The 12,948-nt window shown below is 35.2% G+C and overlaps 1 protein-coding gene across 1 annotated transcript in view; it reads left to right on the top strand.

The window, feature by feature from the left end:
* The first annotated feature begins 2,237 nt into the window (after positions 1-2,237).
* The window catches only part of LOC107004853 (mitochondrial proton/calcium exchanger protein), a 14,814-nt gene continuing 4,103 nt past the window's right edge, over positions 2,238-12,948 (top strand). The window contains exons 1-11 of the mRNA XM_015203234.2: positions 2,238-2,450; positions 4,132-4,793; positions 4,876-5,188; positions 6,623-6,769; positions 6,975-7,063; positions 7,178-7,270; positions 8,487-8,613; positions 10,399-10,463; positions 10,544-10,718; positions 11,316-11,501; positions 11,581-11,628. Of these exons, the coding sequence (XP_015058720.1) occupies positions 4,201-4,793; positions 4,876-5,188; positions 6,623-6,769; positions 6,975-7,063; positions 7,178-7,270; positions 8,487-8,613; positions 10,399-10,463; positions 10,544-10,718; positions 11,316-11,501; positions 11,581-11,628 (1,836 nt within the window). The 5' untranslated portion in view covers positions 2,238-2,450; positions 4,132-4,200. The remainder of the gene's footprint in view (positions 2,451-4,131; positions 4,794-4,875; positions 5,189-6,622; positions 6,770-6,974; positions 7,064-7,177; positions 7,271-8,486; positions 8,614-10,398; positions 10,464-10,543; positions 10,719-11,315; positions 11,502-11,580; positions 11,629-12,948) is intronic.

Genomic DNA, 12,948 nt, shown 5'->3' with positions numbered 1-12,948 from the left:
AAAAATAATCACCTTCATACCAAATACACAAATCAAACTTTAAAAAAGTTTATACCTTTTGTCTTTGCCTTGGTCCCAAAATCGTCCGTTAGTGCACTTGACTCGTTAAAACTAGACCATATGACCAGGAAATTACATCCAATGACCTTGAAAATCAATGATCTAAATTTTACCACCCTCGGCGTCAAAATTTAAAAAATTTAAACTTTTGCTTATCGAACAAACATGATAAAAAAAAAAATACAAGACCACTTAGGTCATTCTAGTAAGGAAAGATAACTTAAATACACAACTATAAGATTTATATTCTCTAGTTTTTTTCTTTTTTTTTTAAATATTACATAATTCCCTTTTTTTTTTTAATTTTAGTAGAAGTGTATAGATACATAACATTCTCACTCCTATAATACACAATTACCCAATATAATGCCTATTTTTTGTCCATTAAAACACTCAATCTTCTAAATCATTTTTTGGATTTTGAATTATTAATTTTGATTAATTTTAATTAAAACACCCAATTTTGAAATTTTGAATTTCAAAATTCAAAAAATTTGAAATTTCAAAAATCTGGACAAGTTCTCTCCCGTTCTTATTGTTATTCTTATTCCATCACGTCTTCAGTTCTTCTTTCTCCATCATCGTCTTTCTTCTTCTTAACCCAGCATCTTTTATTGGTTTCTTCTTTTTCTTCTTAATCCATCATCGTCTTTCTTCTTCTTAACCCAGCATCTTTTATTGGTTTCTTCTTTTTCTTCTTAATCCATCATCAGTTCTTCTTTTCTTCCCTTTTTTGTTTTGGTTAATTGTTCTATTACATCATAGTAATGGATCTGTTAACTAATAGAAGGATATATGATTCCGACGATAAAAATTGGAAAGAAAATAGAAAAAAGTCTTTGCATGATCCTATGAATCTTCAGAAGGATTCAAACAAAGACTCTGGCGAAACATCAAAATCAAAGGTTGTCAAAATACAACAAAAAAAGAAAAAAGAAGCAGCAAACATTGTTGTTAGGCCTACATTGTTTCGGGTTTGTATTTTTGTACTTAAAACTGTTGTTGAAATTAGTAAAAATTTTAAGGAATCCAATATGTATCAAAAAATCATGAAAATTATTATCATGTATCAGACAATAGGTTTAATACATGAGTACTAAGTGGATTATAATGTTTAGTCTATGCTTTGACACATGAACTGGATGTGTATCATATGATTTCCTATGTATCAAGGGTTTTTAAATTTTTTTATCATGTATCAGTGATTAATTTCAATAAATGCGCCATCAAGTGTGCTTGCTGATACATTTTGAATCAGTGTGTATAGTGTTTTAGATGATGCATTGATACATGAATTTGTTGTGTATCATAATATTTTCTATGTATCATGAGGTTTTGAAAATTGTTATAATGTATCATTAACTAAGTTTAATAACTGCGTCATCAACTGTGCTTGATGATACATATAGAATCAGTGTGTACAGTGTTTAGTCGATGCACTGATACATGTATTAGATATGTATCACATGTTATAATGTTTAGTCAATGCACTGATACATCAATATCCAACTCGGCTGCAATTGCTGCTTTGAGATTAGAAAATGAAATTGAATCTCCAACAACGATTCCGTCGATTTTGTAACTTTCATACTGCAATTCGTTCACCCAAATTCCGGAATGTCTCATCAAAATTGATGTATTCATCTTGAAAAATCCACAGTAACAACAATAAAATTACTGCAGTTCGAAATTTAACAGATTGTTCATAAAAAATGTATTCAAAATAGATGATATAATCTTTGATTTTCAAATTTTGAAATTAATATCCAATTACGTGCTGATTTAATGCTGATTAATGATCTGTTACCGTAAATTAAGCTGTTTTAGTTAACAAGATTAAATGTACCGTTTTTTCCCCATTTTTTTCTTAACAGTTTAAACTTACCATGTATCATTTACCATGTATCACTAGAGTCTAAAGTATCACGGCACAACAATTTTAAGGAATTTTTAGTAAATACTAAATTTGTCGGGACAGAGTGTAATTATTGAATTACACTATGGGATTCCTTAAATTTTTACTTCTAGTAAATCATCGGTCTTCATCGAGCACAAAAGTATTGGGCCAAAAATTCAAACAAATTCCATAATGGCCCAATACATTCAGCCCATGTATTTAAAACCCGGCCCAGTTCACCTTTTTAGTAGCTTTATACTCATTTCTCGGAAAAAAAAAATAATATTCTTGCTCCCTACTCCAGTGTTCGCTGTTACTATAAATTGATTACCGCGAAGACTCACTCTCTCCCAAAATTTTCTGTAAATTTCTACGCACGAAAAAAAAAAACGATTTGATTTTTACAAAATTGTTAATTTGTGAAAAATCAATTCTTCATCACTGCGGATTTGGTTTTCATTCGAAAATACGAATTTATCGATCATCATTTCAGGTCAGAGCGGTTTTTTTTCTGTTTTTTGTTGATTTTTGATACTATTTTTGTGGTTTTTTTCATGTAATTTTAGCTTACAGTTGATTGTTCTTATTTGCAATGCATACATTGAGCATTTTACTGTATTTTTGCTTGAGTTGAGTGAGGTAGTGCGAAATGATTTGGATTTTTGGATTAAGTTTTGGTTTGCTTGTATGGAGTTGTGTTTATGGATGATAAGCAAATGGATACGTTATGTGTGATTTGGTTGAGGGAGTTGGTTGTAGAAATAGAGCTGATTTTTTTTGGATAATGAGGAGGAAGTTGTTGAATTAGGAAGTGTTTAGGTTGTAGTTGTTTTTGTGGATTGGGATGGTATTATGGCATTGTGAAGGTTCCTGTAGCTGTGAAGAATGAGTTGTGTGGATATGTGATTCAACGAGCAGCTGATTTGGCGTTTTGGTTTGCGAAATGGATTTTAACTTTCCTTTTGCGGGAGAAGCGAAGGGGAATGGAGAGTGTTTAGTTTAACAGAATGTAATTATTTTCTATTATAGTGTAGATATGTGATTCAACGAGCACGCAGCTTTTGGCATTTTTGGTTTGTGACATGGATTTTAACTTTCCCTTTGCGGGCAAAAAGGGAAACGGAGAGCATTTATTCTAACAGAATGTAATTATTGTCTTTTATAGTGTGCATATGTGATTCAACGAGCATGCGGATTCGACGTTTTGGTTTGCGACATGGACTTTTGTGGGAGAGGCAAAGAGGGAAACAGAGAGTGTTTATTCTAACAGAATGTAATTGTTGTCTTTTATAGTGTGGATATGTGATTCAAAGAACAGCTGGTTTGGCGTTTTGGTTTGCGACATGGATTTTGACTTTCCTTCTGTGGGAGAGGCAAAGAGGGAAACAGAGAGTGTTTATTCTAACAGAATGTAATTATTGTCTTTTATAGTGTGGATATGTGATTCAAAGAACAGCTTGTTTGGCGTTTTGGTTTGCGACATGGATTTTGACTTTCCTTTTGCGGGAGAGGCAAAGGGGGAAACGGAGAGTGTTTATTCCAACAGAATGTAACTATTGTCTTTTATTGCGTGGATATATGATTCAATGAATTTGGCGTTTTGGTTTGCGACATAGATTTTGACTTTTCTTTTGCGGTAGAGACAAAGGGAGAAATGGGCAGTGTTTAGTCTAACAGAATGTAATTACTGTCTTTTAGCCACAGAAAAGAATTGATATTATTGTCTTCTAGCCACAAAAGAATTGACGTAATTGTTGTTCATCATTTGAAGTTAGTGCATTCACATTGCAGCTGGTCCAGTTTATTATTATGCATTTAGTAATTTAATATTTTTACAAGTGAAAGTTAAAATATTGGAAAGGAGAGGTGAAGTTTAGGGCGATGAGCTGGTTTTAGAAACTGAATTTTTTGGGATAATGGGGAAGAAGTATGATGTGGAAATGTCTTGCTTGTAATAATTTTGGTAGATTTGGGATGAGTGATATAACATTGTGAAGGTTTCTGTAGCTGCAGAAAAAGGAATAGTGTGGATATGTGATTCTGTGAACAGCTGATTTGGCATTTGCTGTCTAACTAGTTGATCCAAAAAATTCTCTTGAGTGAAATGCTTATATGATTCCATGTATTTAGTGAATTTTAATCTTTTATTTGGTATATTCTGTTCTATTGGTCAGGCTGGCATTAGGCAAATAATTTCTGGGATACGTTATATGAGCTTTTATGCAAAGTAGAAGTTTTTGCTAATGGCTTCAAGAGCAATATTGAGAAGGAAGAGGAACCTCTTTGATTCTACTCAGAAACCTCACACCTTCATTCGAGCTTTTTCGAGCTATGAGAACTGGGGATCATCTAAGGCGTCTAATTCATGGGATTGGCGCTCTATGGTAACTCATCAACCTCAGAATGCAGATAACAGAAATGAAGGAAGTTCAAGTCCGTCTACCAAAGATGAGTTACTAAAAGTTTGGGGAAAGCATGTCCTACTCAACTCATCTGAAGTTCCAGCCTTGGGTTTTAGAGTAGGAAGATGCGGGTCTCTTTCTACTTTGGGGGCCAGGTGGATAATACACCAACAACAATATTCGACAGCTGCAGCAGGTCAACCTGATTTTGGTAAAGGAAATGATAAGGATGCAGAACCAGCGGTTAAACAGAAGAAAGAAGCTTCACCAGAAGAATGTGATGAAGCAGTTGAGGATTTAACCATGGCCAAAGCCAAAGCAAAATCCAAACAGCTGCAAGATTCGCAGATCAGTATTAAAACTGTAGTAAAGAAAATTTGGGCAGTGTTATTAGGGATTGGTCCTGCTTTGAGAGCCGTTGCTTCAATGAGCAGGTTGAAATTATACTTTATTCCTGTTCAACAGATAGATAGTGTTCTATACCTTTTTCTTAAGTCACTTTTTCACTTATTCTAGGGAAGACTGGGCAAAGAAGATCCGGCACTGGAAGGATGAATTTAAATCAACAATGCAACACTATTGGTTGGGTACCAAACTGCTTTGGGCTGATGTTAGGATATGTTCGAGGCTCTTGTTGAAAACAGCCAAGGGGAAGAGTCTTTCCAGGAGGGAAAGGCAACAACTAACACGGACAACAGCTGATATTTTTAGGCTGGTTCCTGTTGCAGTGTTTATTATTGTTCCATTTATGGAGCTCTTGTTGCCGGTATTCCTGGCTTTGTTTCCCAACATGCTGCCATCAACCTTTCAAGATAAGATGAAAGAAGAGGCAAGTATTGTGCAAATTATTCCAGCGGCTATTTTCTTTTGTGCTAAAACTTGATTGATGCTTCATTCTTCTCTCTATCTCTGAAGCCAGAATTTGTGACAGTTCCATGTGCGTGCAAAATTATAAGTAAAATAATTTCAAGATAGTAAAACTATGAAATGTTTTTTCTTTGAAATAGGAAAGATATTGATTTGCTTTCTTTTTTATTTCCTTCAAATAAAAACACCCTCTATTATGGCTAGACGTTTCCTTTGATTAGTCATCTCTCACATTATTACTGTTTCCTTTTAATGTTAAACTCCTTTAGTCGCTTAATTTGAAGGATATCTGTGAGGCAATGACACGCTTCGAGAAAACATTTACCCAGCTACCATTTGCTCTCCCTTTTATGTAGTGTAGATATTCCATGATGTGTGAGATCTTTGTCTCTGTGGAAGCTTAAGGATTGGAACACATGAAATACTTTACTTCCTGAAATAGCATCTGCAGTTTGTCATGATTGCTATCCTTGACAAATTCAATTGGAAGAGGTATAAGCTTTTTGTAATCCAAACCTCTTGGATATAAGCCAGTTCTCAAGATATATGAGTCCTTGGATATAGAAGGAATAGAAAAGGCTTTGTGGTAAAGATACGGAAAAACATTATATCCTCTTTAGCTCTTTAACATATCAGTGGATCGGTGTAGGGGGCAAAACTTTTCATTTGGTTATTCTCTCATGTTAATCCAGATCTTTCTGTTCTTGGTATAGTCAAATCTGCTGCAGGTTATATTATACCTTTAGAGTATCATATATTTCTTTGGTATAATTATTGGGCATTGCCGATCTCTTTATCTTCAGGAAATGCTCAGAAGGGAAACATAAAGGCTAAATTATGTTTCAACTTTTGTAGAGGTTGCCTTGACTTCACTATTCATTAAGTTAAATTTAATGATCCAATCCCCAGCACCATCCCACGTCTCAAAATCTTAAGTTGCATTCAAGATTTTATATACTAATGCAAATATCCAAAGTCTGTTCCCCCTAGTGGAAGCAAAAGCTTTAATTTCACACATGATTGTACTGATAGTTGTTGCCTGTTGTATTTTGTTTTGCCTTGCAAGTTGAAGGATATGAGTATTATCTTGAAAGTTTAGGAAGCTGTAATTGCAACTTCAAATTAGTTAGCGTCTGTTTGATAGGCTTGTATATACATATGTCTGCTCGTGGAAGTTTGTAACAGGGAAATCCAGTTATAGGTGTTTGGACAATATTTGGTTGAAGTTTAAAACATGTGCCATGTTGAAGTTAAAAAATGAGTGTTTGGAGGTTGTTTAGTGTCTTCAACTAACAGTTGGTGCCTCTGGTCGGTTGGATGTAATTTGTAGGTTTTTTGTTTCCCTTGAACTCTGTGTATGCATGTACTTATTGTGTTTCAATTGTTCAAAATTTAGGAGGCTCTGAAAAGGAAGCTGAATGCTAGGATTGAATACGCAAAGTTTCTACAAGAAACAGTCAAAGAGATGGCAAAGGAAGTTAAAAACTCTCGAAGCGGAGAACTAAAGAATACAGCTGAGGATCTTGATGAATTCATGAATAAGGTAAAATATTTTTTTGTCACTTCTCTTTTGGCTTTTCTTTCATCTGTATTTTTCTGCAATTGGCAAAGCTCGAATTATAAAACCAAAGCTCTTATCTCTGCTCTTTCCCCTCCCTTTCCTATCTAACTACTATAAATGTAAATGTTCATATGATTCTATGTCAAAAATAAAATAAAATGTAAATGTTCATATGACAATTGACCAGGTCAGAAGGGGTGCTAGTGTATCTAATGAGGAAATTTTAGGATTTGCCAAGCTTTTCAATGATGAGCTCACTCTGGATAATATCAGCAGGTTTCTGCCTAATTACACTTTCTTGGTTTTGTTCTTACTAAATGGTAATGTTCTTGCATGTATTGCTGATGGTTAAAATATTGTAGTGCATTGCTAAGTACTGATTAAATGCAGACCGAGGTTGGTGAATATGTGCAAATATATGGGTATTAACCCCTTTGGAACTGATGCATACTTGCGGTTCATGCTTAGAAAGAGGCTCCAAAAGTAAGTCTCATTATTTTCATTTTGAGCTAACTTGGGCATAATATATTATATATCCTTTTCTCTCCAAATTATGTTCTTTATCTTTCTTCTTCAACAAATATTTTTGCTCTATTTTCTTTTTTACTTCTGAATAACTCAAGCCTAAATAGTTTATCTATATTTTCTTCCTTAAGTTGTGTCTTTTTTTCCTGAATTATAAATTGGTCTTCACTATTATGGGTTTTGATTTAGAGTCAACTTGTGTCTAGCCGTCCTCTCCAAATTATGTTTTTTCCCCTTCTTCAACAAATATTTAGTCAGCTGATCTGTATTTCCCTTTTAAATATAATAACTCAAGCCTAAATAGTTCATTTATCTTTTTCTTCTTCAGTCTGCCGTTTTTATCTTAGAAATAAACTGATCTTCACTAGTATGGTCAAGTTGTCTAAGAACTGGTTTTCATTCTTATGGTCATTTCATATAGACATAATATATAAATGCACCCTTTAACTTAGCTTCAACTGACATCTATGCCCTCCAACTTTGGGTGTGCATAAATAAACACTAAAATTTGTTTAGGGTTGAACAGTTAGCCACAACCATCCTACATGACAATTCGCCTGGGATCAAATTGGTTTGTATTATGTCATGTCGGACGCGTGTGTCTACTTGTTCGGTTTGTATTATGTCATGTCGGACGCGTGTGTCAACTTTATAGAAGTTTGCGTGCTTACTTGTGCACATCCAAAGTTGAAGGGCACAGATGCCAACTGAGGCCAAGTTAAAAGGGACATATTTATGTAAGATGCCTTTCATATATAGTAGCTTTCATGCGTTACAAAGTTCTGTTAAGAGAATAGAGTCCCTACTATATTTCCAGGTAACAACAATCCCGTGTCAGATTAGGAGAACAGGTGTTCTTCTGTCTTGGGGGATTGCTGCATTGGATGGTAACAGGGAATCAGCAGAAAAAGGCATAGGGAGTGACAGAAGTAGAAAAAATACAGTTGTAGTCAGAACAGTTGAGCAATATATTGAGAGCATGCAAGACCTGTGATATGCAGGCAATTTGCATCCTCTCACCATAAAAGCTTAAGTTTTTGTTGCTTTTTTTGTGCTAGATTTCCACTTGATCTTTGTGTATAAGTCTTCAGTTTGGAGATGGGTTAATATTTTGTGATGAATGTGCTGTAGAAGCAGAATTTCTTCTCATAACAGAACTTTGCTGCTTTTGTAGGATCAAGAACGATGACAAGATGATTCAAGCAGAGGGTGTAGAGTCCCTTTCAGAGGACGAGCTACGTCAAGCCTGTCGAGAACGAGGCTTACTTGGATTACTCTCAGTAGAAGAAATGCGACAGCAGGTATGCTTTGATATTTTGTTAGTCTTGTGTAAACCTTTTACTTGGGAAAATTAACTACCTGCATCTCGAGATTTGGTGCATTTATTCTTACCTTGTGCATAGTGGGTTGAACCTTATTTTTGCATCTTTTGGTGTCTTTATTTTTGCAACTTTGGTGTATCCTCTAGAAACTACTGGATTTGGTCATATTAGTTTAGATTTTGTAGTCAGTATAGTAATTTGAAACTACTAATGGGACACTTGATATGTTCTCTATTACTTTTGAAGTACTCTTTGGCTTTGGTAAATTCAAAATTGACAAGTATTTATCCAGAGAACTGTGTGTTCTTCCGAGTGTTCTGATACGACTCCTTTCCGAATTTTCTTTTTGTAAAATTAGGTAATCTTTATTGGAATGCTGGAAAAGTAAAACCTCATAGATGCATACAAAAAGTAAAGCAACCTACTTCAAAGCCTAATTCTCTACAAAGAGCCTCTTGTCATCAGTAGTGACTAGAGAGTATCACACCTACTCCAGAACTTCATGGAAAAACAAAAAAGTTTCACCAATTATGCAAAAGTATTTTCAGTCTCTCAAACAATATTGTGTTCCTTTCTCTTTAAATTCTTCTTGAAAAAGTTATTTGATGCTCTTGAAAGCAAAGGACGCATCTCTTGGTGCTTTTGAATTTATTGTTTGGTGGGGGGCAATTCTTCTCGTAAGACCTCATCTTTGTGCCCTTCCCAATCCTCTTGTTGCTGTCCTATAGGATCCCCTCTCTCTGCTCTATGTGTGTCTAGTCAATTACTGCTGTTTGCTCGCTGGAAGTGCAATGCCTAGTATTCCCCTAAATCTTTTGCTAGCTTGGTATTGCAGCTGGCTTTGGCTACAATGTACTCCTTCCTTTCTAGCTGCCTGAAATACACCACTAGATTTGCATCAGTATATTCAAGTAAATTTTTAGGGGATCTAAGGTTTTCCAGAAAATGGCAACCAGGCTGGTATTTGTGCTACAGTTTTTTTTTTTTTTAAAGTCATAAGTTTATTGATGCTTGGGTAATAATCAGCAGTATCCAAGAAATATTTTAAAAAGTAGAAACCTGCAAAAAGAAATGGTTTTTTAGTAACGAAACCCAATCTTTAGGAAACTTCATGGGTGCACCAACCGAAACAAGGAATAAGAGGAACTTCTTAATTGTACAAAATTCATCTCTACATTCTCAAAAGCTCTCTTATTTTTCTCTCAGCTTAGATAAGTGCTAGTAGAGCAACATCCCATGGCTTGTGGTTTTCTCTTTGTTCTGCAACAATCCCTGCTGAACATTACCTTTTCTGCATTGCCTGTGATCACCCAAAGTATTCCAAGCCATCTTAGGAGTAGTTTGAAGCTATCGGACCATGTAAGGAAGTGCTTTAAGTACATCAAACAATGGGACCCTGACGGTGTTCATATTATATGCAAGGATCAATTGCCTTGAATGGAGTATATGCCAGAACAGTTAATCTGAGAAAGAGAAGATTGATATGTGGATGCAAATTCGCTGTTGTTTCTGTTTCACTCTTTTTATTTTCTAGAAAGAATATTTAGAACAGTCTAAATATCACCAGCTTGCAGATAGACATGACCTTGGCAAATAAAAGCTAGTATTTATTTCACAGAAGTATGGAAGCACAACATTCTGCATTTCCTTCTCAATCTCCAGTGCTAGCATATTCAGATCCTGATTGTGAACTTCAATATGTTGGCTTCATTGTGAAAGTGCAAAAGACTTATCTTGAATTCTTGCATGTTAATATCTTTGTAGTTGCGAGATTGGCTGGACTTATCACTCAACCATTCAGTGCCATCTTCTTTATTAATCCTTTCTAGGTAATTCCATTCCCCATTTCCAGGATCTTGTAATATAGATGATCAACTTAGCATGTGACTGTGTTGTTTTATTCTTGCAGAGCCTTCACAGTGTCAGGCAAAGTAAAACCAGAGGAAGCTGTTCAAGCTACACTTTCATCACTGCCAGATGAGGTGGTTGACACTGTTCAAGTTACATCTTTGCCATCTGAAGATGCTCTTGCTGAAAAGAAGAGAAAGCTAGAGTTCTTAGAAATGGAGGAAGAGCTCATCAAGGTAAAATTTGCTTCTTCTATTGTGCTGACTGATAGCGTAAGAATGAAAAATTGGTAAGACGAGTTAATGGGAAAACACTCATGCAAGTGAATGATATAGTGAACTGAACACTGCTTCTAGTCCGTCTGTCCTTTTAGTCTTCTTTTTGAACTTTATGGGTCATGAAACCTCATCTGCCAGTGTCATATCTCTTTCCTTACTACTAACCAAGTAAAGCATACCACTTTTAAAGGAAGCTTTTGCTTTCCATATCTCTTTCCACTTTAAATGTGGATATTACAGTGTCAGATTTCAAATAAATTATGTGATGATGTTAAAGATATCTTATTCCGTAGCATGTGTTGGAGAAGCATCTTTGTGGAACGAAAGAACTATGTTCCTTTGAGGATTAGCCTCTCATTTTCTAGTCTATTTTTTGGTGCACCGATGAAGCTACAATATGTAGAGAATATTGGGTGTCATAGAGAATCATACTCTTATGTAAATCTACATTTTGGTTTACTGCTTGTATGTGTGTGATTTTCCCATTATTAATAAAATTATTTACCTTTTCCAAAACTCTCTTTAGCCTACTAATTCTAAAATCGTTGCTCTTAGGAGGAGGAAGAGGAGGAAGAAGAAGAGCAGGCTAAGATGAAAGATAAGCAGAAGGATGTAGCTTTGGAAGAGATGACTCTTGCAACAGCTAAAGAAGCAGAAGAACTAAAAAAAACAAAAACTTTGGATCAACAAGAGCAGCTCTGTGAGCTCAGTCGTGCGATTGCTGTTCTATCATCGGCTTCTGTAAGTACTTTGCCGGAGATTTTCTTTTGTACAATGGATCTTTGCTGATCATGGCCTGCTTTGTTGATTATTCTTTCAGTCCGTAAGCCTGGAGCGTCATGAGTTTTTGAGACTTGTCAAAAAAGAGGTAACATATCATTCCTTGAACTATTACCGCTGTGAAATATTTTAACATGCCTGAGAAGGAATTTAAGCAAAAGGGAACTGTCTTCTTTGATGTCATGCTAAATCTGTTATTTTAGTGTCTATTTGTTGTCTTACTTGAAGAAACTAAACTGGAAAATTTGCTTTCTGAAGTCAGATTATTGTGTTTATTATTTTTTAAACAATGTGAATGTCTTTCCATTGCTTGTTGTTCCGGTTAGAATGGGTTGTTGCAATGCCTACTAGTTCAATATTGTTCACAATAGGACTTTGAATCAATTTCCTTTTTAGAACTTAAATCACAATTAGCTTACGGTAGCTGTGGTTCTGATGTATGAATTTCTCCTGATTACCAAAACTTAGTCATTCTGATGAAATTTTGGGAATGTTCGTCAATGGGATTTCAATTGCCCTCTAATATCTGATATCACCGTACTTTGTTATCTTATGCTTGTTTCAATATTTCGTAGTTGTGATATATTTGCCATTATTGATATTTAAGATTATATTGAGCATTTTGTTTAGCGCTCTTGTAATAGTATCTGTTAGCCATCAGCATTATGTGCGGTTCAATTCGCACCTTTTGAGGTTATTATGTAGCAATATCGGCAATGGTGCAATCGAAATTTACTGGTCTTGTTATTTTGATCTTTCAGCATCAGTCATGTGATTATGTGTCTATATTGATTTTTCTTCTTTCAATTACTCAACGTACCTTTTTATGGAGAGCTATCTGTTCTAGGATTCTAACTGGGGCAGACCATAGATTACAAAACTAAACAGTAAAGGGACCTTCTTAGTAAAATCAGTATACTGGCAGTTGAATCAAAGAGGCCCTGTAAAGGAGAATTGGCCTTGAAAACAAGTCTGGAAAGTAAATATTCCTATGAAGGTGTCATTCTTTGTCTGGTTGGTGATTTGGAAAGCTTACCTAATTCACGATAGGCTACAAAGAAGAGGTCTTCAGATTTGTTCAAGATGTCTTTTGTGTGAACATGAGGGTGAAAACAATGAACACTTATTTCTACACTGCAGGACAACTATAAATCTGTGGCACATAATCTTTTGTATTTTGGGAATAACTTGGGCAATACCTAGTTCTACTTTGGCGTTGCTGAACAATTAGTGGAGTATTGGGAATAGAGGTGGGGAGGACTGGTGGAAGATCAATCCTGCTTGCATTTGGTGGACAGAATGGTAGACATTTTGAAGGCACTAGCAGTTCTATCGAGAAAATTAGGATGAATTGTCTTAGCTTGTTCTTTTTTGGTGTAAATAGAATGTTGGGGGGGGGGGGGGGGAA

Source organism: Solanum pennellii, chromosome 11 (genome assembly GCF_001406875.1).
Source record: "Solanum pennellii chromosome 11, SPENNV200".
Lineage (NCBI taxonomy): Eukaryota > Viridiplantae > Streptophyta > Magnoliopsida > Solanales > Solanaceae > Solanum > Solanum pennellii.
This window is presented reverse-complemented; position numbering and strand designations above follow the sequence as displayed.